Genomic DNA, 26,594 nt, shown 5'->3' on the forward strand with positions numbered 1-26,594 from the left:
CCCCACCATCAAGAACATCTATAGGGATCACTGCTGTCAGAGGGCAGCAGGAATCATCGATGATCTACACCACAGAGTACAAGCTCTGTTCTCACTGCTGTCACGAGGAAAGAGAAATAGGTGCCACAAGACACACAACCTGGTTCAGAAACAACTGCTACCCACAGCCACCCCCCACCTCCGATCAGACTTCTGACAATAAACTATCAGGGAATCATTTAAGTATTCTTATTTTTGCACTTTATTGTATATTTTCCTCTCTTCATTGCGTACTTTGTTTACATTTCTTTATTTGTTTGCAAGGTGTACATTATGTACAGTTTTTGATTTTGCCAATAAATCATCATTCTGTCTCGCCCACAGGAAAAAAAGCAATCTTAAGGTTATAGGTGACAATAAGCAATGCACTCTGACAATAAATCTGAAATCTCAAACAAAATTGGTCTGTCATATTAGGAATACACTTTGCATAACACCATTACTCCTCAGTCAGGGCTGGTTATACCATTAGGCAAACTAGGCAACCGTCTATGAAGCAGATCTCAGAGGGGCGCAATTAGGGTAGCCAGATGTCCAGTTTTAGGCCAGACAGTCCAGCTTTTGATTTTGAGGGATCTCACGGTCCATATGTTTCTGCATTGAGCACAAGTTCAGAATTGACGGGATCAGGCGACTTTCTCCCTCTTCATGCCCTACACCCTCACTACAGTTTCACTGTCTGAGACCACCTCTGGTTTGAAAGTGCCTCTCAGACTAGGATGCATGCGTGTTCCGCTCCTTGGCCCAGGCAGCTGTTTTGGGTTCAAATTCCAACATGCAGGCTTTCAAGCACCCTGGTTTGAAAAATTGGAATGTTTTCAAAATCTTGGCACTCTTTACTTATGCCGAGCTGTCGGGCAAGTTCAACTCAAGTGTGGCTAAGTGTTTGTGGATTGTCCCGATTAACAAGCGACAATCAGAGTATAATTGCTCTTGCTCACCCATGGCCTCAATGGCTCAGTGCTGGGTCACTGAAGCCCAGTGTGTCCCTCCCTCTTTCCCTGCTCCCCCTCCCCCCAATCTCTGCTTCCTCCCCACCCCATCTCTGCCTCCACCCCCTCCCCAGTCTCTGGTGTTCCCTCCCCTTCCCCGGTTTCTGCTGTTCCCCCCCCCCAACCCCAGACTCTGCTTTCCCCCCATTCCTGGTCTCTGCTTCCCCCTCCCCATCCTCGGTCTCTCCTCCCCCCCCCCCAATGCCCGGTCTATGCTTTCCCCCCCATCCCCAGTCTCTGCTTTCTCCCCAGTCTCTACTTCCCCTGTTCTCTCCCCTCCCCACTTTCCCCACTCCTACCCCACCTTTCTCCCCACACAGCTTCTCACTTAGTCCCCTCTCCCCCGTTTATCCCCCCCCACCAATTCTCCCTCCCTGCTTTCCCCTCAGAGCTCCTGTTCAATGCTAAATCCTGGGTAGATGGCTCCAATTCCTGCGGAGACCCTCTGAACCACTACAAGTAAGATTTTAATTTTTTTTTTGGGGGGGGGGGGGAAAGATGCAAGCAGTTGGCCTTGCCTAGGGCACAAAATAGTTTGGCACTGGCCCTATCCTTAGTACACAGCTAGAATTTGAAAAATATTTAGGGACCACACATCAGGTTCTGGATAAATCTGATCCACTGAGACAGGGAAAGGATACTAGATTAAAGGAACCATGGTTGACAGTTAGTCAAGAGGAAGAAAGAAGCATACACAAGGTTCAGGAAGCAAAATTCAGTTAGACTTCATGAGAATTGTAAGGCAGCCAGGAATAAACTTAAGAAGGCACTTAGGAGAGCAAGAAGATTTTAGATTTATTGTCAGAGAACATACATGACATCACATACAACCCTAAGATTCTTTTTCCTGCAGCCGAGGCAGAATTACCACTTAATGGCAGTCCAAAAAAAGCTGATTGAACATACACATGCAAACAAATAAAGAAATGTAAACAAACTAACTGTGCAACACAGTGAGAGAATTTTTTTTGTAATCAATGAAGTGCAAAAGAACAGGACCCAAGTAAGAGTCCTTAAATGAGATCCTGATGGAGTAATATTGTTGAGGAGTCTGATGGTGGAGAGGTAGCAGCTGTTCCTGAACCTAGTGGAGTGAGTCTTGTGGCACCGATACCACTTTCCAAGTGATCGCAGCGAGAATAGAGAGTGTGCTGGGTGGTGTGGACCTTGATGATTGCTGCTGCTCTCCGATAGCAGCTTTCCCTGGAGCTGTTCTCAGTGGTGGGGAGGGTTTTACCTGTGATGTTCTGGGCTGAAGGGAACTTGAAAATGCCTTAGCAAGTTGGATTAAGGAAAATTCCAAGGCATTCTACATGTATGTGAAGAACAGGAGTGAGGGTACAAACCACTCAAGGATAAAGGATGGAGTGTGCCTGGAGGCAGAGGAGGTCCTTAATAAATCTTTCAGTATTCATCATGGAGAGAAAGATCCTGATGAATGTGATATCTGCACCACAATGCCCATACAAGAGGACATCCATTTAAAGGAGAGTGGATGAAAGCTTAGAATGTCAGAGGTAGTTTTTTTAATTTTTGTATACATGCACATAGAGAGTGGTGGGTGCCTGGAATGCATTGCCAGGGTGGTGGATGAAAGAAAATGAAGGTTTTGGCCTATGAGGGAGGGAGGGTTAGGTTGATGTGCAGCTGGCATATATTGGTGTGCTGTACTGTTCTATGTCAATGAAAATCGAATAAAATGGATCAGTGGCAAAATTAATGGTCTCCACCTCGCACTGATCCTCACAATCCATCTTCAAGCCAATGGAATATGGCTGCAATAAAATCACAATGATAGTTCAGGGATGATCCATATTACTTCCAAGCACAACACTAATTATAGCCTTAACATGAAAGTGGGACGTTCCCATTTGTAGATAGGGAGGATTCGCACATTTAGTATTTCACAAGGTGGAAGTGGAAGTGCTGCCAAGCTTTTAATTAACTTCTCTGAATCTTATTTTTCCACTTGATATTGGTGGGGGGGGTTCATCTGCTTTCAGAGGACACTCACCTCCCTCTGGCTATCAACAATATTAACTATTTTTCTTGTTCCCTTTCAGACATGTTTATTTGCTTGGACTAACCAACTAAACAGAAGAGGTGGAAAAATTTATAGACACCATTTGAGATATCATCATCATACATGGCTTTGAAAGATAATGTGGAGGGTTAAAATAGGAAATCCACCAAGACTTATACCAATAAAAACAAGGACAGGGGAATACAATACTCCAAAATGCAGTTATCAAAGGTCAACCTCATGTCTTGCCAAAAGAGAAATAGAAGCTATTGAGGTCTCATTCATTAAGAAAACATAATAATATGCAGATTGTTGGTGCATTGTCCTGCATAAATATTATACACAATATCAGAGATCATGGACAAGTATAATCTTTGGGTATGAACTGAACCACAGAAAGGGTGGTCAGCTGTCTGAACAAAAAGAACCATAGAACATTACAGCACAGACATAGGATTCTTCAGCCCTTCTAGTCTATGCTGAACCATTTTTTTCCCTAGTCCCACTAACCTGCACCCAGTCCATCGCCATCCATATCTCTCCCACCCATGTACCTGTCCAAATTCTTCTTAAATGTTAAAATTGAGCCTGCATTCACCACTCCAGCTGGAAGCTTGTTCCAAACACCTACCACTCACTGTGTAAAGTGGTTCCCCTAAACCTTTCCCCTTTCACTCATAATACATATCTTCTGGGTTGCATCTCACCTATACTCAGTGAAAAAAGCCGATCTACATTTATTCCATCCATCCCCCTCATAATTTTAAATACCTCTATCAAATCTCCCCTCATTCTTATACAGTCCAGGGAATAAAGTCCTACCCTGTTTAATGGGGAACAGCTTCTTCCCATCAGCACTTTACATCAGATTCCTGAATCAATGAACCAAAGACACTGCCTTTCTTTTTGTACACTTATTTTTATAGTAATGTTGTAAGATGGTTATAATATGAATATCTCCTCTATGATGCTGTCACAAAACACCAAATTTCATGACTTGTGCATGGCAATAAATTTTGATTCTTTCTCCATGACTCCGTTCCAGAAGTCTGGGTAACATCCAAGTAAATCTTCTCTGCATTCTTTCATTCTTATTGCTATCTTTTCTCTAGTTAGGTGACCAAACTGCACACAATACTCCAAATTTGGCCTCACCAATATCTTATACAACTTTAACATAACATCCCAACTCCTGTACTCAATACTGACTTATGAAGGCCAATATGCCAAAACATCTCTTTACAACCCTATTCACCTGTGATGCCACTTTCATGGAATTATGTATCTGTATTCCCAGATCCCTCTGTTCTACCAGACTCCATAGTGCCCTACCATTTACCGTGTATGTCCGTCCTTGGTTTGTCCTTCCAAAATGAAAACACCTCACACTTGTCTGCATTAAATTCCAAATGACATTTTACAGCCTAATTTTCCAGCTGGTTCAGATCCCTCTGCAAGCTTTGAAAACCTTCTTCGCTGTCCACACACCTCCATTCCACAAATTTGCTGAACCAATTTACCACATTATCAACCAGATCATTGAAATAGATGACAAACAACAATGGTCACAGCACCGATCCTGGAAGCACACTACTAATCACAGACCACAAGCAATCATCCACCACTAATCTCTGCTTTCTCCCATCCAGCCATTGTCAAAACCAGTTCACTACTTTACCATGAATACCTAGTTTTTGAACCTTCCTGACTAACTCCCATGCGGGACCTTATCAAAGGCCTTACTAAAGTCCATGTAGACAACATCCACAGTCTTTCCTTAGTCAACTTTTCTGGTAACTGCCTCAAAAAAAATCTACAAATTGGTTAACCATGACTTACCACACACAAAACCATGTTGACTATACCTAATCAGTGAATGGCTATCCAAATAATTGTATACCCAATCTCTTAGAACACGTTTGTAGACAGCAGTTTTTATTGGCTGTCTGCGCCCGCTGCAGCCATGGTACTGCTATGATGCTATTGTGCATGCGCAGTTCCCCGCGGAAAAGGATACCGAGCTTGGTTGGTTGGTTGGTGGTGGACATCATTTCCAGGGGCTCCTGTTATACATTGTATTGTTGAATTTAACAGTAAAGCATTCATCAGAGGTTCCCGTTTTATGTTGTCTGGTTACTCGATGTATCAACAAACATGGTGTCAGAAGTCTAAACCTGAAGCCTTCAAGTTAAAAGTGAGTAACCAACCCCACATTTGCAACACATTTATGACTGCATCATAATGGCAGATGGATTCAAAAGGCCTGACAAGCTTGCATTTGAAGGCAATGTGGCCGAGAACTGGTGCATATTCAAACAAGAATACAATATTTTCATTGTGGCAGCAAATAGTGATAAGTCTGCCCTAGTCAAAGCATAAATTTTACTAAATTTAGAGGGCTCTGAGGCCATCAAGAGGGAAAGGTAATTTGTATATGCAAATGAGGTGCATGAAGGGGGTACCAATATCAGCCCTACTGAGTCAAGAGAGGATTCCAAGTATTTAAAAAGAAAATTTTGAAAAACTTGTAATCCACAAAAGAACAACGACGGAAAGGTACAGATTTAATACCAGAAACTAGAGGCCAGGCGAATCGATTCAATCGTATGCTAGTGAACTAAAAATCACGGCAAGGACCTGTGACTTCAGAGCGCTCTGTGATGAGTTGATTAAAGACAGGATGGTCTGCAGCATCTGTGATGAAAGAATGAGAAAGGCCCTGCTGCGAGATAATGAACTAATGCTCGCAAAGGCCATCTCCACGTGTCTGGCTTACGAAACCACGGAATAGAACAGAAGAAAGCTACCCCCTCCACAGCAGCAAGGCAGTCCAGGCGGGACCTGCGAACAGGCAGTGGCTGGAAGCCAAAAGAAGACAAAGCTAACTAAGCCCTGCTACACTCACCCCAGAATGGAGTGTGGCAACTGCGGTGGTGACCATGGGGCAAAACGAATAATGTGCCCAGCGTTCGGCTAGCAGTGCAGAGCATGCCGGAAATTGAACCATTTCAGCAGATGCTACAGAGCTAGGCAGCAACTCACCCTGGGACCCAGATACAGAAGGATGATTAACCAGTTGGAACCTGAGCAAGGACAAACCAACTCGGATGACAAGTATTACATTGATGGATTGACTGCAGATGTCAGGAGACCAGAATCAGAAGGAATAACGAAACATTTGTAACAATGAAGATCAATGGTAAAGCAACAGACATGAAAGTTGACACAGGGGCCAAGTCCAACATCATGCCACAAAGAACGTTCAACCTACTGAGGAAGTCAGAACAGGTCCACAATCCACGTAGGTGTCGTACATTAGTCCACAAGTCTAATGGCAGCAAAATTAGAACTGATGCACAGAGCGTCTGCGGTGCCATGTTAAAGGACAACTGCACATATTAATTTTTTTCATAGTCCAAGTAAACGTCATGCCTCTGCTGGACCTGAGCGCAAACAGGGACATAGGTCTTGTTTCACTCAGCAGAGAGGTAACCAGATAAGTCCGGCCGAAGATGATCTGACGCACAGAATCTTTTCTGAGTACAGTGACCTTTTTACGGAAGAACTGGGAAAACTGCCAGTGACATACTTCATGAGACTTAACCCAGAAGTGAGGCCCATGGTTTATCTGGCACGCCATGTACCAATAGCAATGAAGGATAGGGTTAAGGGCAAGCTGGACAAGATGCAGGTCCTGGGCATGATTACCCCAGTCTTTGAGCCCACCGAGTGGCTGCTAAGAAAAAATACGGACAGGAGATCCAAATCTGCGTTGACCTGAGAGATCTCAATACAGCTTTAAAATGACCACACCATCCAATGCATACCATGGAGGAAGTTTCCGCACAGATGGCCGATGCAACAGTTAGGTTTTGGACGCAAAGAATTCCTTCTGGCGAATCAAACTTGATTACAAGTCATCACTGCTGATCACATTCAACACGAGTTTCGGTTGATACAGATCCCTGTGAATGTCATTTGGAATCAATTCAGCCAGCGAAGTATTTCAAAGATCAATAGAGCAAATCTTTGTGGGGTATCCTTATGCCATCATTCCTGATGACATACTCGTGTGGCAAAAACTTGGAAGAACACAATGCAAATTTAAAAAAGGTACTTGATAAAGTCCGGAAGGTTAATCTTAAGCTCAACCTCCGTAAGTGCAGGTTTCAGCTGAACCAAGTCGGTTATATAGGCCATGTTTTACAGGAGAAGGCCTGAAGGCAGGCCCTTCAAAGACTAGGGCAATCAGTGAAATGCCGGTACCAACAGACGTGACAGCACTACAACGTTTCCTGGGCATGGTCAACTACCTGAGGAAGTTCATTCCGAACATCAGTGATCTTACTGCCCCACTTAGGCAGTTGACACAAAGATGTAGTTTGGTCCTGACAGGAGCAACAACAAAACACATTCCATGCATTAAAAATCCATATGTCACGCCCACCTGTTCTATCATATTATGATATGCGCAGACCAATCATGTTAACCTGTGATGCATCGGTCTGGGTGCAGCATGCCTGCAGCATTACTCACCACCATAGAGACCAGATACGCACAAAGAGAGAAGGAATTGTTGGCAGTGGTTTTCGCTTGCTCAAAATTTAACGACTACATTTATGTTAGACTTGTGACCATAGAGACAGACCACTTACCTCTGGTCACAATTCTGAAAAAGCCAATCCATGAGGCCCATGCACGATGACAGAGAATGATGCTCAGGCTTCAGAAATACAACATGACTTTAATTTACAAGTGCAGAAAAGAAATGCACTCGTGCTCCCAGAAAATGGATGATCCAGCAAGCTGAGGAGAGGACATGTTTGTGTCAGTCCTCCCAGCTGGGTGGACAGAGACAGCACATGCCTGAAGGTGCAACTTTGAGGACCCTGAGCACTTTTATCAAGGGTGGCTGGCCTGACAAGCAGCGCAACCTTAATTCCCATTCCGGGACAAATTACTCATTGACAATGGAATCATAATGAAAGGCCTGAGAGCAGTAGTTCAGGGTTCACTGCAAAACATGAATGTCAACATCCTGCACAGAGGGCACCCAGGGATAGAAACAACCAAACACAGGGCTAAAGACAGTTTTTTGACCAGGGATGACTGAGAACATAGACCAGGAGGTAAAACCTTTGTCGGTGTGCCATAGCACCAGACCACACCAACAGTAAGAGCTGCTACAGCTTCACACAGTGCCAGACTTCCCCTGGTCAACCATGACAACAGACATCTTCGAATGGCACGGTCAACAGTATTTGGTTCTTGTCAATTCTTACTCTGGATGGTTTGAGATAGACCTTTTATCCAACGTCACCTCGTCAGTAGTCATTATCAAGTTAAAAAGAAACATTTCAGTGTATAGGTGTATAGGCCCCCACCCCCCCCCCCCCCACACTCTGCTGTCAGACAATGGCACCCAGGTCATCAGTGAGAAATTCAGACGCTTTGCAACAACTTGGGATTTCAACCACATCACTAGCAGCCCGGAGTACCCACAATCAAAAGGGTTGGCTGAAAGAGCCATGAGGAGCACGAAGCAATTCATGGAGAAGTCCCACAGGGAAAATATGGACGTGTTCCTAAACCTGCTGAACCTAAGGAACATCCCCAGCGACGTCATATTAGGTTCTCCAGCACAACGACTCATATCCAGGCAGTCACAGACAACTCTGCCTGTGGCAAGGAGACAGTTGGAGCCTCAGCTAAAGAACCTGCAAGAAATTAAATCCAAACTGCTGAATAGGAGGCTAATACAGAAAAGGTGCTATGCAGAAACAGTTGGCTGTCCATGCCATTAGCAGAAGGGCAAGTCATAAGGATGCAGACTCCACAGGGCTACAACATATGGGCATAGTTGAAAGGAGCTGCCAGGAGCCCAGGTCATGCATGGTAAAAAATCAGATGTATCAGAGAAACCGTCCGCACATCCTACCCATAAGGGAGCCACCCCCATCCCAAACCATTCCTGATGAGACTATAAACCAGGATCTGGAACCTGAACCCAGGGGAGGCGGATCTCCCTCAGCAACAACCCATGAATCAAATGGCCACAACTCCGAGACCATGGATGGCACATCCTTTCAAGCTGAAACACCCCAAGCAACACCCCAAGCATCCACTTCTACCAATGGCTACCACATAACACGCTTTTGGCACACTTGTAAGCCCAACCCAAAATATCGGAATAATCTGGACTGACTGTTCACTGCTGAACTATAATTATTGTAATGTACAACACCTACATGGATTGTGGAATGTAAAAGGGGTTGCCCAAGAAAGGGGATGTAGACAGCCACTTCTATTGGCTGTCTGTACCCGCTCCAGCCACTGTATTCACCACGACGCTATTGCGCATGCGCAAGTCCCCACGAAGCATGTTAGATGAAAAAGGAGACGGAGCTTGGTTGGTGGTGGACACCATTTCCAGTGGGCTCCTGTATACATTGTATTGTTGAATTTAACAATAAAGTATTTATCAGAGGTTGCCATTTTGTGTTGTCTGGTTATCTGATGCATCAACAAATAACCTTCCAATAATTTACCTACTACTGACATCAGGCTCACCAGCCTATAATTTCAAGGGTTACTTTTGGAGCCTTTTTTAAACAACAGAACAATGTGAGCTATTCTCCAATCCTCTGGCACCACACCCATGGTTAAAGACATTAAATATTTCTTCCAATCCCCCTACAATTTCTACACTAGCCTCTGTCAATGTCTGGGGGAATATCTTGTCTGCCCCTGGGGATTTATCCACCCTTATTTGCTTCAAGACAGCAAGCACTTCCTCCTCTTTAATCTGTATAGGTTTCATGACCTTGATGAAGGGCTCAGGTACAAAACGTTGGTGATGTATCTTTACCTTTGCTACATAAAGGCACTGTTTGACCTGCTGAGTTTCTCCAGCATTTGTGTGTGTTTTTTCCCTACTTGTTTTCCTTGCTTCCCATGACTCTGTGCCCATTTCTTGAGTGAATACTGATGGAAAAAAAAACATTTAATATCTCCCCCATCTCTTTTGGCTCCATACAAAGCTGACCATTCTGATCTTCATGGGGTCCAATTTTGTCCTTTACTATCCTTTTGCTCTTAATATACAGTACCTGTAGAAACCCTTAGGGTTTTCCTTCACATTGTCTGGCAAAGCAACCTCATAGGCAACCAAGTTTCCCTATGCCTTCTATCCTTGCCTTTGATTTAACAGGAACATGGAAACTCTGTACTCTCAAAATTTCTTCTTTGAAGGTCCTCCACTTACCTTGTACATCCTTACCAAAAACAATTTATACCAATCTACACATTCAGATCCTTTCTCATTTCCTCAAAATTGGCCTTACTCCAAGTTAGAATCTCAACCTGAGGCCCAGTCCCATCTTTCTTTTTAATTAACTTGAAACTAATGGCATTATGATCACTGGACCCAAAGTTTTTCTCAACACATACTTCTGTCACCTGTCCTGTCTCATTCCCTAATAAGAGATCCAATATTGCACTCTCTCTAGTTGGTACCTCCATATATTGATTTAAAAATCTTTCCTGAGGACATCTGACAAACTCCAAGCCATCCAGCCCTTTTATAGAATGGGAGTCCTAGTTAATATGTGGAAAGTTAATCTCCCACTATCACAACCTTATGTTTCTTGCAGCTGTCTGCTAACTCGTTATAGATTTGCTCCTCCAATTCTCACTGATTATTGGGTGGTCTATAATACAACCCCATGAGTGTGGTCATACCTCCCCTGTTCCTCAGCTCCACCCATATAGCCTCAGTGGATGAGCCCTTTAATCTGTACTGCCTGAGCTGTGATATTTTCCCTGATGACCAATGGCACTCCTCTCCCTTTCATTCCCACCCCACCCCATTATATCACATCTAAAGCAACAGTTGCCATTGAACCATTGACCAAGTAAACAATTGAGCTGCCAGTCTGGCCCCTCCTGCAACCAAGTTTTACTAATGACCACAATGTCATAATTCCATGTGCCAATCCATACTCTAAGCTCTTATTCCTTTCCTAAAACGCACCTTACATTGAAATAGATGCACCATAGAATATTTCCACCACATTCATCCCACTGACTTCTAATGGTGCATGCAATTTTCACATCATCTTTTCCCTCCTTCACTCCTCTATCTGCTCTGGCACTCTGGTTCCCCTCCCCCTCCAAATCTAGTTTAAATCCACCGGAGCAGCACTAGCAAACCTTCCCACAAGGCAGTCCATTTCAACGAAGCATTAGTGGAAGTTAATATTGCTACCATCTCATCTTATGGCAGTGGTTCTCAACCTTTTTCTTTCCACTTTAAGTAATCCCTATGCCATTGGTGCTCTGTGATTAGTAAGGGATTGATTAAGGTGATATGTGAATGGGAAGGGAAGGTTGAGAATCACTGCTCTAGATCCAATTGTTACTGAAATATTTTGCTTGAGAAGAATTGTCATTGGCCCATTTCTTTTGGAGTTATGAAACCGTGCACATAACGTGTTAATTAGGCATGATTAAAGCAGTGGCTTTCAAACTTTTTCTTTCTATCCACATACCACCTTAAGCAATCCCTTACTAATCACAGAGCAGCTATGGCATAGGGAATACTTGGTGGTATGTGAGTGGAAAGAAAAAGGTTGAGAATCACCAGTTTAGGGGGTCCAAAGTAGCTCTGGCTTAGTAATCCTCAGAAAGACTGTGGATGTGCACAAAGTGATTTCATGGTCGTGAATGGAAAAGTGGTGCAGATCTGCATCCCTTAAAGTCTGTCTTCACAAACAAGTTCAATTTTGAACAAATAGAAACCCTTCCTGTTGAGAAACCGTGCTGGTTCATCATGAAAAGTACGTGGAATTTTGAGCACGAAATCAGTGACAGCCTGCCTAGCAAGGACCACACAACGTAGACAAATCTCAGTGCTCTTTCTTCCTGTTTGTCAGCCACCAAGAGAGAACAAATGAACAATGAGTCAGTGACCTGCTGAAATGCCACGTACACAGCAAATTCACTGATGTCATTGGTGTCACCAGAAGCAGTGAGGATGGAGCCAAAGGCATATATAGAAAAAAAAATTACTGTTACTTTCACAGTGCAGGTTCTAATTCTCAAACCAACAGGTGGTATTGGCAAGTGACTGACTCCCTGGAGGAGTGCAACTGCCTTGCACATTAATCCTCTGGGAGTTTGAGGCTTAGCATTCTGTTTGGTTAAACTACATTCTGTTATGCTTTTTCACCCTTACATAGATAGTTGCTGTTCAACAACCGAGAAAAAGGAGCACCTGTGAAACAATTTTAACCTTCAGTAAATTTGATTTGTTAACTAATTCAAAAATAGCTAAAGGTTATTCCAATAACACTCAAGACACCTCTGAAACTGACAAGAGACTTACCTTAATGGAAGCAAGGATCACTTTAAACATCATTTGTGCAGAATGCTTGTCAACTGTACATGTATGATTTGTGATAGCTTAAAGTGACATTACAACCACACACACAGACACAAATCAATCAAGATTTGCAATTCAGGCTCAGACCCTGCTGTCACATACAAGGTGCCTATGCTTGCTGTGGGCAAGTGTCAGAAAAAAAAAAACTCATCAGGCCCTAAGACCAGAAATGGTTTTATGTGCATCCGTAGCATTGTAATACTACTCAATGTCACACTGCAGAAAGTAACTTTGTGGCACTTGTTTTCTATCTAGAACAGATGCGATAAACATACCAATTTCTATCTGCTCATTTTAAATGAGGCAAATTATGTTTCCAGTCAAAATACAACAGTAAAAGAATGTGGAAAATTTTAATCTAACTGATCTATAATAAAACTTTTTTTAAATGTTGCAGTAAACCATCAATTTTGGAGAAAAATTTCAATACATACAGGGATAAATAAAACACAAGAGCTGAATTTCTTAGAATTCAGCTTTCTTTTCAAAAGTTATTGCTGATTTATGGCACATGGAAATTCTATTGAAATCAAGGTAACACTTCCCAAACCAAGCTGTGAGATATTAGATGGGATGAATGTTGCTAAAAAAATTGGATTGGCAAAGGGTGTTTCTTTCACTGTAGGTACTTGCCCAGAACCCAATTAATTCAGGGAAATAAAGTAGTCTTTCAAGCTAATAAATTCCAGCCTAAGGATCTACATCAATTTATATGGTCCGCTGGTACCCAGTTGTAATGGTAGAAACGGCAATCTGTTAGGAGCAGAAATGTAAAAATATATTTCCCTGTACTAATACTTAAAAAGCTTTCATCTATTTCCTTCAAATCAATTTCAACTACCAGCAAACCAAAGAGGTCTACCATTAGTAAAAATTGAATCAATTTTGTGGTGATCCAAGTGAGCAGCACTATTACAGCACTAGGAACCCAGGTTTGAATCCAGCCCTGTCCACAAGGTGTTGGTGCATTCTCCAGACAACCTGCATGACTTTTCTCAGGATGCTCTAGTTTCCTCCCTCCCTTCCAAACAAAAGGGTTGGTCAGGTTAACTGGGTGTAATTGAGCAGCACAGGTTTCATGGTCTGGAAAGGCCTTCTACCAGGTGTATTGTCAAAATTAAAATTAAAAAATAGTTGGTAGAATGAATCCATGCCATGATATTGGAGTCACACCAAAATTATGTAGTTAACCATTAAACAAACACATTTGTAACAGTTACTCCCGAAAATAATGATCTTGTTACACTTCTGTCCACAATTTCCACACAACTATCAATGGAAAACACCGTCTAATTCAGAAGGAAAAGATCGGAATGATGTTGGCAAATTCATTTTTCTCCTTCATACTGATAAAAAATATGGATTACTTTCATGAATTGTTCACAAGCAATGACAAATGTTAAAATTCTATCAACTTTAAGAACCTGCCATTTAGAATGATCTTTTTAGCACTCATCTCAGGGATAGTGGGTCACACAAGTGACAACTCAGAAAAAATAATTTTTTGCATAGCCTATTGTCTCTTCTCTTTGGCTTGGCTTCACGGACGAAGATTTATGGAGGGGGTAAATGTCCACGTCAGCTGCAGGCTCGTTTGTGGCTGACGAGTCCGATGCGGGACAGGCAGACACGGTTGCAGGGGAAAATTGGTGGGTTGGGGTTGGGTGTTGGGTTTTTCCTCCTTTGCCTTTTGTCAGTGAGGTGGGCTCTGCGGTCTTCTTCAAAGGAGGTTGCTGCCCGCCGAACTGTGAGGCGCCAAGATGCACGGTTTGAGGCGATATCACTTCATTATTAAGCCTGGTATTTATTTGAGCATTTCAAAATAAATATGAGGTACAATGTCTCAATTGACATGTTCTACAATAAAATACACCCTTGTAAAAAAAATTGTAAAATATAATAAAGCACATTTTTGCTCTGAAAGAAACATTATTAAATTTATGATTCAGTATATAGTTATATTAATTAAGAGACTGAGCTTCTGCTTTATAATTACTCCTATATTTAATAGTGTAAATTTTAGGCCATCATACCTTTTCTCATCTGAAAGCCTCATATCTAAAAAATATTTTGCTTATATTTGAGCATGTTAATTAAAAAAAATAACTGGAAATTCCTCTGTACAGGTTAAAATCCTTGAAACTGAAGCATCCCCTTTCCTAGCATGACTAAAACAATATATCAAATTACATGGTGAAATTTGTCCCCAAATGCAAAGATTTGGAAATACTCTGTAAGTCAGTCAGGGACTGTGGAGGGAGCAACTAAGTTAACATGTTGGCCCAATGGCCTTTCATCAGATGATTTTTTTTACTGAAAATGGAGATGAGGAATGATAAAGAGAATTTAAAAAAACAGGTTGGATTAAATGACGAAAGGGTGATGGTACAAGACAGAAGGGAATGGTAATGGGATACGTAAAGAAATAAAAGATTAGGGCAGAAGATCTTCAAGTCACAAAATCACAGAAATGTTAATAATATAGGAGGTTTTTGAGCTGACTAAGCCTGTGCTGACTCTTTTTTTAACATTTATTTTACAATTTTTCCAAAAAAATAGCATTACATCTGGAAAAACAATTCTTTTTAACGTATTTACACTTTCTTTTAGTATACTCCATTTCTAAGATACAAACACCATGTCAGCTTACTTACAATTTCCTTCCCCCCAAAAAAATTTGTGCTGACTCTTTCAAAAGTTCCATCCCTTGTCCTCTCTTCACAAGACCACATTTTCTTTTTCCTTCACATACTTACCCAGTTCCCTTCTGAACAAAACCCACTGAGAGACATCAATGTCTAAATGTATTTTAAAAGTTCTAATTCTACCCACCTCTACCATCCTTTGACAGCTTATTCCATATACAAACCACCCATTGTTTTATGCTCCTTCTGAATATCGTGATTTATTATGCCCTTGCAATGCATCCTGATCTATGCATGAAAATAGTTTTTCCTTATTTTATCTTTGATTCTTTTACCAAACATCTTCATTTTATGTCCTCTGGTTTATGACCTTGCACAAAAGTAATTCTTTCAATCGAATCTTCTTTCTCATATATTTCACATAGAACAGCCTCAACTCCTCCATATAACAAAATGGCCCTATTCCTATAATAATTCATGTAAATCTCTCTCAAGTTCTTTGCATTGTTCTTGAACCACATTCTCCAGAAGTGGACACAGTTCTCCAATTGTAGTCAAATTCAGAGCTGGTGAAAGATTTTCATGATTGCCTTCCATAATACACTATGTCTCTATTTATAAAGCCTAGGATAGATATAGAGCATTACAGAATGCAAACAGGCCCTTTGCTTGACCAAGTTGCCTATCTGAATGAGTCCAATTTGCATGTGTTTGGTCCACATCCATCTAAAACTTTCTTGTCCACGTACCTGTCTCGATATCTTTTAAAAGCCATAATTCTACCCACTTCTATCACTTTCTTTGACAGCTTATCCCATATACACGCCAACTTTTGTGTGGAAAAAGTTCTGTCTCACGTTTCTTTGAATCGTTAAACATATTCCCTCTAATATTAGATTCACTTACTCTGAAGAAAAGGCTGACTATTTACCTTATCTATGGCCCTCATGGTTTTATAAAACTCTATATGGTTCCCAGTTAGCCTCTTACACTCCTGGAGGAAAAGTTCTTGCCCATCCACATAACCCAAGCACTCCAGTTCCAGTAACACCAGTGTGAGTCTCTTCTCCATCTTTTCCAGTTTAATCTCTATACCATACACTTTCTTAACCATTTTTGACTGATCCTACTGCTTTCAACAATGTATGCACATTTACCCCAGATTTTTCAGTTTCTGGATCTCTTTTGGAACTGTGCCCTCTAGTGTATATAATTTCTCATTCTTCCTTGTAACAACTGCAACAATTTGTATTTTAAATTTCATCTGCCCATTCCATTGATATACTTTTGAAATTTACTCCATTTCTCCTAACAATGCACCAATCTCTCAAGTTTTCTGTTGTCTGCAGATTTGGAAATGTTGTCCTGTGCATGCATCCAAGTCATTAAAATGCATTCAGAAAAAGAATTGTCTCAATACCCTCATTTGGCAATCACCTCCAATAAACAAATTGTTCAAAACTCATGTTTCTTGATATTTAGCCAATTTTGTATCTACAATGTCCCTATCCCATTTGTTCCTTTGGTTATGGTCTTGATGACAAACTTATTGCGAGGCACTTTATCAAATGCCTTATGAAAACCAAAAAAAAAACAGTACAGCTACATTTCACTTGTCCACTTTTCTATTACCTCATCAAAATACTCTACCATTGGATAAAGACAGCTTGCCTTTAACAGATCTTTGCTAGTTTTCACAAAGCAATGCACGGTTCCCCAGGTGATGTCTAATTCTATCCCTCATTATCATTTGTGCAAGTTTTTCCACCGCAGGCTAAAGGACTGAGCTGTAGGTGTTGGCTCTGCCATATTTTATTGGACAAAAACACAACTTTTGTAAAATATTAACTATAACTGTCTAAGATTCCAGCAGCATCTTTTTTATAGTAAAGACGGACTTAAAGTACTCATTGTGTACATCAGCCATGCCCTGTACTCAACGAGTAACTTTCTCCATGGCCACACAATGACACATCTTCTCTCATGACCCATTTACTTGAGGTTCTACTTCTTAAAGTCTACTGCAGGAGCTCATATCATTTCCCCTCATGTATTAAAGTTCTGGTTCACTCACTTTCCCCAAACCCTATACCTTTTGTGATGTCCTTTACCTTGACACTGCTAGGGATGGGGTGGAACACCCAGGAAGGACAAACAATGGCAGTTGCAGAAATGCCTGTCTGCCTACCTTGAATGAACTAAGGAATCCCCTATGACTACTGCAGTTCATATACTTTGTTATTTGTTTATTTGTCCCCTGCAGTCCTATGCCTCATGGGATCCATATTCTGGGCAGCATTGACACCACAAGTCTCTTATGCAGAGCACCAGTTTGACTGCAACACACAACTCCTCTTCATGTTCATTCTAATGACTACCCCCCCTCCCCCACCCCTAGCCATATTCTTCTCTAGCTGTGGAATAGCCACTTCCTGAAATATACTTTGCAGGAAATTCAGTCTTTGTCATTCTCCACAGAGACTCCAACTGCTCCTCAAGCTCCAAAATCCTGTACTTGAGATCAATCTGATGCACTTCCAAAACCTATGATCTCCCAGAACAAACATAATGTCCTCATGTTCTCCCTTGTTGTAGGAATTGTAGTCAACAACTCTTAGCTGCCTTCTCTTGCATTTCTTCCCTACTTTGTTTTTAGATATTCTTATTAACAAATTGATATCCTGATTACCTTCTTCCATTTTTTTTAAAACATTAGGTTCAATATTTAAGATAGTGTTAGTCAGTGATTAAATAATCATTAATTTCTTGTGAATTGAACCTTGTATCTTTTTTTAAATGCAAAGCAGCACTTCTGTTTCTACTTCAACAAATCCCCTTGTTCATCAAATTCTTGTTCCTTATATTTGTTAAAAGCCACATTCTCTGGAGACCTCACTCTCAACTAAACACCTTACATTACAATAGCAAAATCATTACCAACATATACTGTCTAAAAAAAAGTGCAAAGCTTCGGCCTGTACTCGTTGAAAATGCTGAGTCTGGAAGATTGTAAAGTGTCTCATCCAATGCTAACACATTAAGCTTCATTACAAAAGTAAATAATGTCCAGGAGAGACAGGTCAGAGTTAGGGTTGGGAGGTGCAATTAAAATGGCAGGCAACTGGAGGCTTAAGGTTATGTTTGTGAATTGAATGAAGATATCTGCTTTGTGACTAACTGAGCAGTGACTAACTATAGCATAGTAAGATAAAAAATTCATTTGGGAGAGCAACCTCAAGTCCTCAATGATATGCATAGGAAGGTGCTACTGGTGGAGGAGTGGACAAAAGAGAGAATTCTCAGAATAAGAAGGTAGAAAGTTGTTTGACATGACTGCGCTTTAATTAATTTTTTTTTAATTTCGAGATACAGCACGGTAACAGGCCCTTCTGGCCCACTAACCCGCACCGCCCAATTACACACGTGACCAATCAACCTCCTAACTCTGTACATCTTTGGAACAGGGGAGGAAACGGGAGCACTCATGCAGTCAAGGGGAGAACATACAAACTCCTCACAGACAGCACTGGATTCGAACCCGGGTCTTTGATCAATAGTTTCAGACACTAGTGTAGCATTCAGAAAATGAACTTTAAATTCTTTTCACAATTTCCCTTAACTGCCACAACATTTCTTCAGTATGATTTGAAATATTTTCAAGATCACTATTTATTTGTTAAACAAACTGAATCATTTCTTTTAATGAAAGAAAGTAGATGGCGTTGAGACATTTAATTTCTGGCATGAGATCAGAGGAACACCAAACAGAATCATGGAATATTTATTGAGTCAAAAATGGCCATTTTACAACTTTACACTGTGTAAGAGCAATCCAGTTAGTCTCACTACTCAACACCTCCCCATTGCCCTGCAAATTCTCTCCTTTCAGATATTTATCTGAGTCCTTTGAATGAAGTTGCTACCAAGAAAAATTGCTAGAGTGATGAAAGGCAGGGTTTACTTTGGAAAACTTGTCTTATGGAAACTGGAAAACCAGAGGTAGGAAGTATTCCACAGAAGCTCAGACACAATTTGGAAATTTCACCAAATAGAGTTTGGAATAAAATTAAACAAAGCAATGTGTTAAACTTACCAAATCCATACAAGTACTTTTTATTCCAAAGGAGCAGAGTCAGATAATAAAAATGCCCCTCTCAGATCTTCTCTTTATCCAGGGTGGTTCATGTAAACTGTTCACAAATGTCAATGGCATCCATATAATTAATTTCTTTCACTTTATTATCCAGGCATATGTCGTCATGGAACTACTGGTGCCATAAATGCCAATCTATGGAAAGGAAAATGGAAGAAATATTATCTATGGTAGGAATTTAATTCTCAATACATTTATTCAATTTTAAGCTGTCATTATTTATTTGAAATAAATTTTAGATTTACTAAAATTGAAAGGGATTTAAGATTACCAGAGGACACAAAATTATGAACCTAATTTCTGAATATATGTGGTGTAATGAGGAAAAAGAAATAAAACATCTCTACAGTAAAACAAAAACTGGGAAAATTAAACTGGTTTACACTTAATTTAATAAGATTTTGTGAAAAAATAGTATTTAAAATGCATAAGTAAATCACGAAAGTCTGCAGATACCGTGATTGAAGTAAAAACACAACGCTGGAGAAACTCAGCAAGTTAGCGTCCTTTATCGAGCAAAGATAAAGATGCACAACCAATGTTTTGGGCTTAGGTCCTTCATCAAGGTATTGAAGTATCAAAGTACATTGATGAAGGGCTTAAGACCAAAACATTGCTTATGCATTTTTATCTTTGCTATATAAAGGAAACTGCTTGATCTGCTGAGTTTCTCCAGTATTGTGTTTTCATTTAACATGCATGTGGCTAATGGACATATTTAATTTTGGCACCGCAAGATTAGGAGGAGAAATGCCAGCAATTAATATTACCACTTTCCTTTCAGATTCGGACTGAATTCTTTTTTTTCCCCCAAATGTATTAAGCATCAAAAAAAACTTTGTATACATTATACAAATGTACATTGTGCTCCTATTTTATGGTTTTAAACTGCAAAAGCCATCACACACCTACGCAAATATTCATAAACATCCTCAGATACATGCCAGAACACCCCACCCCAGTCTGAGTTCTATGAAAATTCAGCCTACGTGGGTATAAGCCTAGAGAGATTAAACAATCATTGCTGCAGTAAATAGAATTTCACAATCCAAAAATGTCCATATTTTGATTGAGATTTTACTGTTGGCAATTTCATTCATGTTATGCTTTCACAAATTTGAGAATTATTTGAAAGGAATAAGGAATTTTCATGGCGTTACAGCTGCTCTTGGAGATCAAGTATTAGCACACTTCAATGGGCTGATTAACACTTCTCTATTACAGTATTTATATGAATTAAGGATTGGAGCTCACATTGAAGGCACAAAGCAACTTCAACAGTGGTGCTTTATACTGGCAAATTGTCAAATATTCTTAAAAATAAATTCTGCCATATTGTCACTCATTTTCAAAATATCTATGAAGAGGAACACTATAGTGTCTATAAATGAGTTTCTTTCAATACACCAAAATAATAAGGAACTGATTTAATGTTTTCTGTGCAAATAATAGTCTAGTAAAATAATTCATTATTCACACAACTCACTCTTCAGGCTACAGTAGATTTTAGTAAACAGGATGGGAGGAAGAGGACAAAATAGCTACTTCCAGGAATGCAAACTGAAAGAAATCTTAGCATTGTACACAAAGGTACTGGAAGAAACTCAGCATGCCACACAGCATCCTCAGAAAGTAAAAGGTAGTTGATGTTTCAGGCCTGAACCCTCTTTCTATGGATGCTGCTTAATCTTAGCTTAATTGTAATAGAATACAGCAACAGTAACATACAGTATAATTGCATTTGTACATTTCTTTATTCCATTTTAAAATACAATTTAAACCACACAATAAAATGTCAGAAACCTTGTTCGCATTCAACATCTTTAGACTCCACTCCAAAAAGGAGCACAGCCAAAGTCAATTAGTTACAAAGTACAGATTCCTTTTGTCTCACAGCTCATCACTTTGCTCTTCAAAGTGATCCACTTGGTACCTTCCTTCTCAGGCCAGCTCAAGGGAGCTCTCAACTCACTCTCATCCCAAGGGTATATCCAGGGACTTCTCCCTTCCTCCTCTACCTCTCCCTCCCCTCCCCCCTCTCTCCCTCCGAACCATGCCAATTGACATTGGCAGGAGTATTCCAGGTTTGCCCTTGACTCATTATGTACTTAACTGTGACAGATAATCAGGGAAAAAAAAAACAAGAGAGACAAAAAAAAGTTAGAGAGTGAGCAAAGGGCAGGAGAATAAGCGAGAGACAGTGAGTGAGAGAGAGAGAGAGAGACAGAGTGAGTGACCTGGAGAGAGTGACAGAGTGACAAAGAGATAAAGACAGAGAGTGACAGAGACAGAGAGTAACAGTTAAACAGGTGAGATAGATAGGAGAAAGTAAAACAGTAGAGTAGGTGATAAAAGAAATAGAGAGGAAGGGATTGATGGAAAGATTGCAGACGGATAATGAGCATGTGGAAGAGAGATGGGAGAGTGAGCAAAAGATAGGAATACAGGTAAGTGAAAGGAATCAAATGCAGCTAATCGTAAATGACATGGTATGTTCGTTTTGTACGCTCTTTTAAACCTGATTTTTTTTAAGGTTTCAGTGTCGGTCTCGTTAAGTAAATCTATTATGGAGTGTTGGGTATTTATTGCACAACTTAAGGCAAAATAACTATATAGTCACTGCTAAGCAAGTGTCAAAAGACAGCTGGAATCTTGTTTTCATCTGTTTCTCAAAGAATTTAGTCATCTAAGTTTTCTAGTCAGTCATCGCGGGTCTGCACATTTGACACGGTAAGGTAGTGAGTGACCTGCGCTATCCTCTCGTCCCGATCGCACTGTCTTCATTTGCAATTCGCTGGTTGCAGACGTTCCAGACTTTTATTTAGCTTAATATCTATCTGTCTTGAACTTTTAAGCACTGGACTATTCTGTGAAAGTTTTGCCGAACTCGGAGTACTCATTCAAAAGCCCTTTGTCGTGAACAGATCGCTATCTCTAGAGTGGTTTAACAAAACAAGTTGTTCTTTTCCCAATCTTCGCCAGAACGATGAGGAACTGAACTCTGTGCCATTTTCTCAGCTGGGTCGCTGCACGAATGCGGGTGTTGGACGGACAGCCCGTGAATCGTGTGCGCAGAGTCCTTGCCGACCGGACTGGTTCCATCGATTTGGCCACTTTTGAGCCTTGAGTTTTCGTCGAAAGCGCACTTTCTAGATGGTAGGGGCAGAAAGGAGGACAAAGTATTTCGGGCTGGTCTAATCCTTGGATGAACCGCGGTGTTCTCTTTAAAGCAGAGGAGGGAGTTTCTTCTGCTGCAGCGCGAAATCCTCCAACCGCGAAAAAAAAGACTAGCTTGGCCCAGTGTCTGAACTGAACTCGTTGATGTATGCACTCCAGAGGAATTCCTCAACAATTTGGCATTAGGAACTCAGTGAAAGATCAACAGTACAAGTGCAACAATGCCTGTCTCACAGGTTCGGCATTTAAAGTTGGTTCTTCTGCAGTTCTGGTACAGTGAATCCGCTGTACGTCTGATTGTGTACAGTTCGACACCAACACTCACATCCCACCACCTCGAGCGAGGTTCATGAACACATTGCACTAAAAGTGCGTGTGAAAAGTAAGAGGTAAAAGTTGAATTTATTTCATCCCGCATGGCTTCAATTTAGACTCCTACTTCTTGCCTCTTAAAGTTGCTTAAAAATCAATCACTGGTCGCGATGGGTGCTGCAAACTCAAGATGAATGACTGAATGAACCTCTTCATCAATAATAGAGAACGCGTTTCAAGTTTGAATGTATCGTTTTACAACTACAGTGGCCATTAAAGATTGTCCGGAAAGGGTAATTATATATACATTTAACGTGAAAGTGAATGAAAAATTATACTTGTCCATATTTTTAAACAGTTCATTTTTAGATTTTTTTTTAAAAAAGGGAGGGATTCAATAGGAGAGCGCTTTGTCAGCAGATCTGGCCCCCTGAACCCTCAATATCGCAGGCTGTTAATCAAACATTCTTAATAGGCTGCAGAATGACGTAATGACCAACTATAACCCCATTCTCATATATAATAACAAACATCTTTCCTAGTAGCAATTTTTAAGTGAACAGATTTAAATATATAGCGATCAATGAACCACAGCAACGACGGACAGAGGCAATCAGAGTTTCTAAAATGTTCCAATCGAGCGAGAGCAAAAACTTAATTTAGCACGTTATTAGGTCCAGAACAGACGTTTGTTCATCGGGACGCGGGTAAAACTCCATGGATCGATTCCAATTCTACACTTATATCACAAACTCATTGAGAAGCGTCCGACCAAGAGGGACTAATACGTATGACAGGTCCATTAAATGGAGTACATACTTGACAGCAAAAGGACTAGCAATAAACGGCTAAAAACTAAACATCATCGAGCATGAAACTAGTTTTTGATTTTATAATAGTTACAGACGAATTAGGGGTTTTATATGAACAAATTATGAAAATTCCCATTCGCCGTCCCTTTCCTGTGAATGAGACTGAATCACAAGCCAGACATAACAGCGCAAGAATACTAATGACTTTCCATACAACATTTTTTCTGAAGAACTTTCATTTAGGCACACTTTTCCCCTAAACGGAACCGATTTACGCGAGAGCGCCTCAATTTTACAACTTATTAACAGTGTCCACAACAGTTTATAAACCGTAACACCCCCCCCCCCCCCAAGTGTCCGCTCCGATATAGTTTCTGTTTACCATTTAGCATTAACAAAAACGAGAGAAAAAATTGCAAACAGATGCAAATTAACAACGTTCTGCAGAACCAACTCTGTTGGAAAGTGCACCAAAGGATCAAAATACCTGAGAGGCTGTCGTTCTTGCACCTTTCACTAATTTTCCAATAACTTAGCGAAAGTCTCATTGAAGAAGCGGGTCTGCGAGGAACCACGTTGGACTGCGAGAAGATTACAATACATTCTATTTAGAGAAGCATTACATCACCCTGTGGTGACGTCACGTGGGATTCCTGAACTTCTAAATCATTGCAGTCCCAAAGCGAGCGGCGTGTGCGAAGAGGCACTGGATGGAGCGGAGAACGCGCTGATCGAAATGACGAGTTGACGTAAGTGGGGAGGAGGAGCCAGAATGATGGGGGGGGGGCCTTTACGTGAAGGGAGCAGCGTCTTGACGTCATAAAGGGGCGAGGCGAAGCGAAGGGAGGCGTGTCTGTGGGACAGGTTGATGAATGGAGGAAATGCAGTGAAGTTCCCGCCAGAGCTCAGTGAAGTGGGAAAATGTTCTCTCACTAGAATTTGTTTGGGTGCATTATTAGCTAAGTGATGGGCTCCGTGTAGTCCGGCCAAGTCGCTTCACACACTGCGGTGTATGGTACGGTCTCGTTTCTTATCGTGGGAATACAGGGCACAATTTCCAATCTAAAAAAAACTGGGGGAACTCAGCAGGTCAGGGAGCATGGGTGGAATTATCGACTTGTCGGCAGAGACCCTGCATCGAGGAGGAGGAGGAGGAGGAGGGAGGGGGAGGGAGGGAGGGGGAGAGGGGGAGGGAGGGAGGGGGAGAGGGGGAGGGAGGGAGGGAGAGGGGGGGAGGGAGGGGGGAGAGGGAGAGGGAGGGAGGAGGGAGGGAGGGGGGAGAGGGAGTGGGGAGGGGGGGAGGGAGGGAGGGAGGGGGGGGAGATATCTTCCACACCGCCTAATCTACAGTGTAGTAACCAGTGAGGGCTTGGGGAGTTGAAATGGGCCAGTCACACGGCATATACGATTTCGCTGGCTTAAAAGCTGATTATTTTAAGTCGGAAAATATATGAGAGATAATAAGAAACAAAAAAAGAACAATTGTAAAGGGTATGCAGAGAGGTACGTGTTGGGGGGTGGAGAAGATGGTTAAGAGCCTGTAACCGTGCTCAATTATTCTCTCAGGCTCTACCTTCTAAGTGAAGAACATAAGTAGGCCACTGAAAATGAAAAAGAACTGCTAAATGTACCCATACACAGGGAAAACAAAAGCAAGAAAACTCTGCTATATCTTTCTTGATCGTTGGTTTGGCCCGAGATGGAGTATTTTGTTCAATTAAGATACTGAAGTTTAGGAAGGACTCCTCGGACTCAATTAGCTATCCAACAACCTTACCCTTAGAGCAGTGCTCATCAAGAGAAATGAAAACTTTTCAACCTCAATTCCAGAATCAGCCCCTTCAATTCTGCAATACTCTTACTGATGTTAATGCTTGGAGGTGAAGATTCAGAATATTGCCAAGTGAATGAGACTAACATTAAATGCATAAAGCAAAGAGCCTCTACCAATTTGCTGTCACTACACAGCATTGTCTTCTGACAGTGAAGGTATACAATGGAATTTGGAAAACATAGATCACTTCCTTGGTAGGTAAAAGCAAATGTTGATCATGAGATTCATCATTGTCTCCAGTAACTTCTGCCTTCAGCCATATGAGGAAGAGTGTTTGAAAATTAACACCTCAAATGAATTTGGCTTATAAACAGCACAATTAACCATGCTCATGTGCACTTCAGAAACATGAACTTCTTACAGCAGGCACCTCAAAGCATTAAATAGTTCTTTTAAAAAAAAACCCTCCAAATTTATTGGCAGGATAAACAAATCAATCCAAATATTCTATCTCACACAAATTACCCCCAAACCAAAGCTCCAATTTACTCAGGCAGCTCCAATAAGCAAGCCACATTATTTGCATGTTTAACATCAGATTCCCAAAACAGACACTTTTAGCTCAAAACCTCCTTGAAAATCTGTAACATCCTTGTTCCCCCATTGGAATCCATGTCCTGTACCCAACCAGAACAGAGGGGACCATCCAAAAATGCCACTTCAAATATATTTGTCAAGAGGTCATAAAGACCCAACAGAAATAGCAGGAGTGTAACACCCACGTTACCTCTATTGTAAATCACATACTCTCTTCCTGTGACAGAGTCCATCCATTGAAGCTCAGAATCTATAGAACAAGAGAGGAGGTAAGTTACTACCTAAGATCAGGGATGTAGGGAATCAGCTGCTAGAGGAAATAAAAGAAGCAATGATTTTTGTTCCAATAAAAGGGAAAGTAAACATCTTAAAAGTCATAGAAGTTTTTGATTGAGTGAAATGATGAAATTATCACCAGTGGCAATTTTAACCAAATGGTATACATGAGGAGGAGAGCCAGAGCAGGGCGAAAAGATTTTTTTCCATGCACCAGGTCATTATAATTTGCAAAGTGTGGCGAGTATGTGTGGTGGAACCAGATTCTATCTTTTGAAAGGCAACCTGAAAAATATTTCCAATGAAAATGTTTGTAGACCCAGGGGTAATTGATTGATGAAAATGGACTCAA

General features: G+C 41.1%; 1 protein-coding gene across 2 annotated transcripts in view; it reads right to left on the reverse strand.

Annotated features, from left to right (window-relative positions):
- The window catches only part of LOC138751598 (cyclic AMP-responsive element-binding protein 5-like), a 422,160-nt gene extending 397,428 nt beyond the window's left edge, over window positions 1–24,732 (reverse strand). Inside the window, exons 1-3 of one of the 2 annotated variants that reach the window (XM_069914109.1) lie at window positions 24,529–24,732; window positions 24,083–24,176; window positions 19,235–19,429 (exon numbers count right to left, since the gene is read on the reverse strand). In XM_069914109.1, the coding sequence (XP_069770210.1) occupies window positions 19,235–19,243 (9 nt within the window). In that variant the 5' untranslated portion in view covers window positions 19,244–19,429; window positions 24,083–24,176; window positions 24,529–24,732. Of the gene's footprint in view, window positions 1–19,234; window positions 19,430–24,082 lie in introns of both variants that reach the window. The other variant, XM_069914110.1, reaches the window with a different exon arrangement.
- Between the last annotated feature and the right edge of the window lie 1,862 nt (window positions 24,733–26,594).

This window comes from Narcine bancroftii, chromosome 1, assembly GCF_036971445.1.
Source record: "Narcine bancroftii isolate sNarBan1 chromosome 1, sNarBan1.hap1, whole genome shotgun sequence".
Taxonomy (NCBI): domain Eukaryota; kingdom Metazoa; phylum Chordata; class Chondrichthyes; order Torpediniformes; family Narcinidae; genus Narcine; species Narcine bancroftii.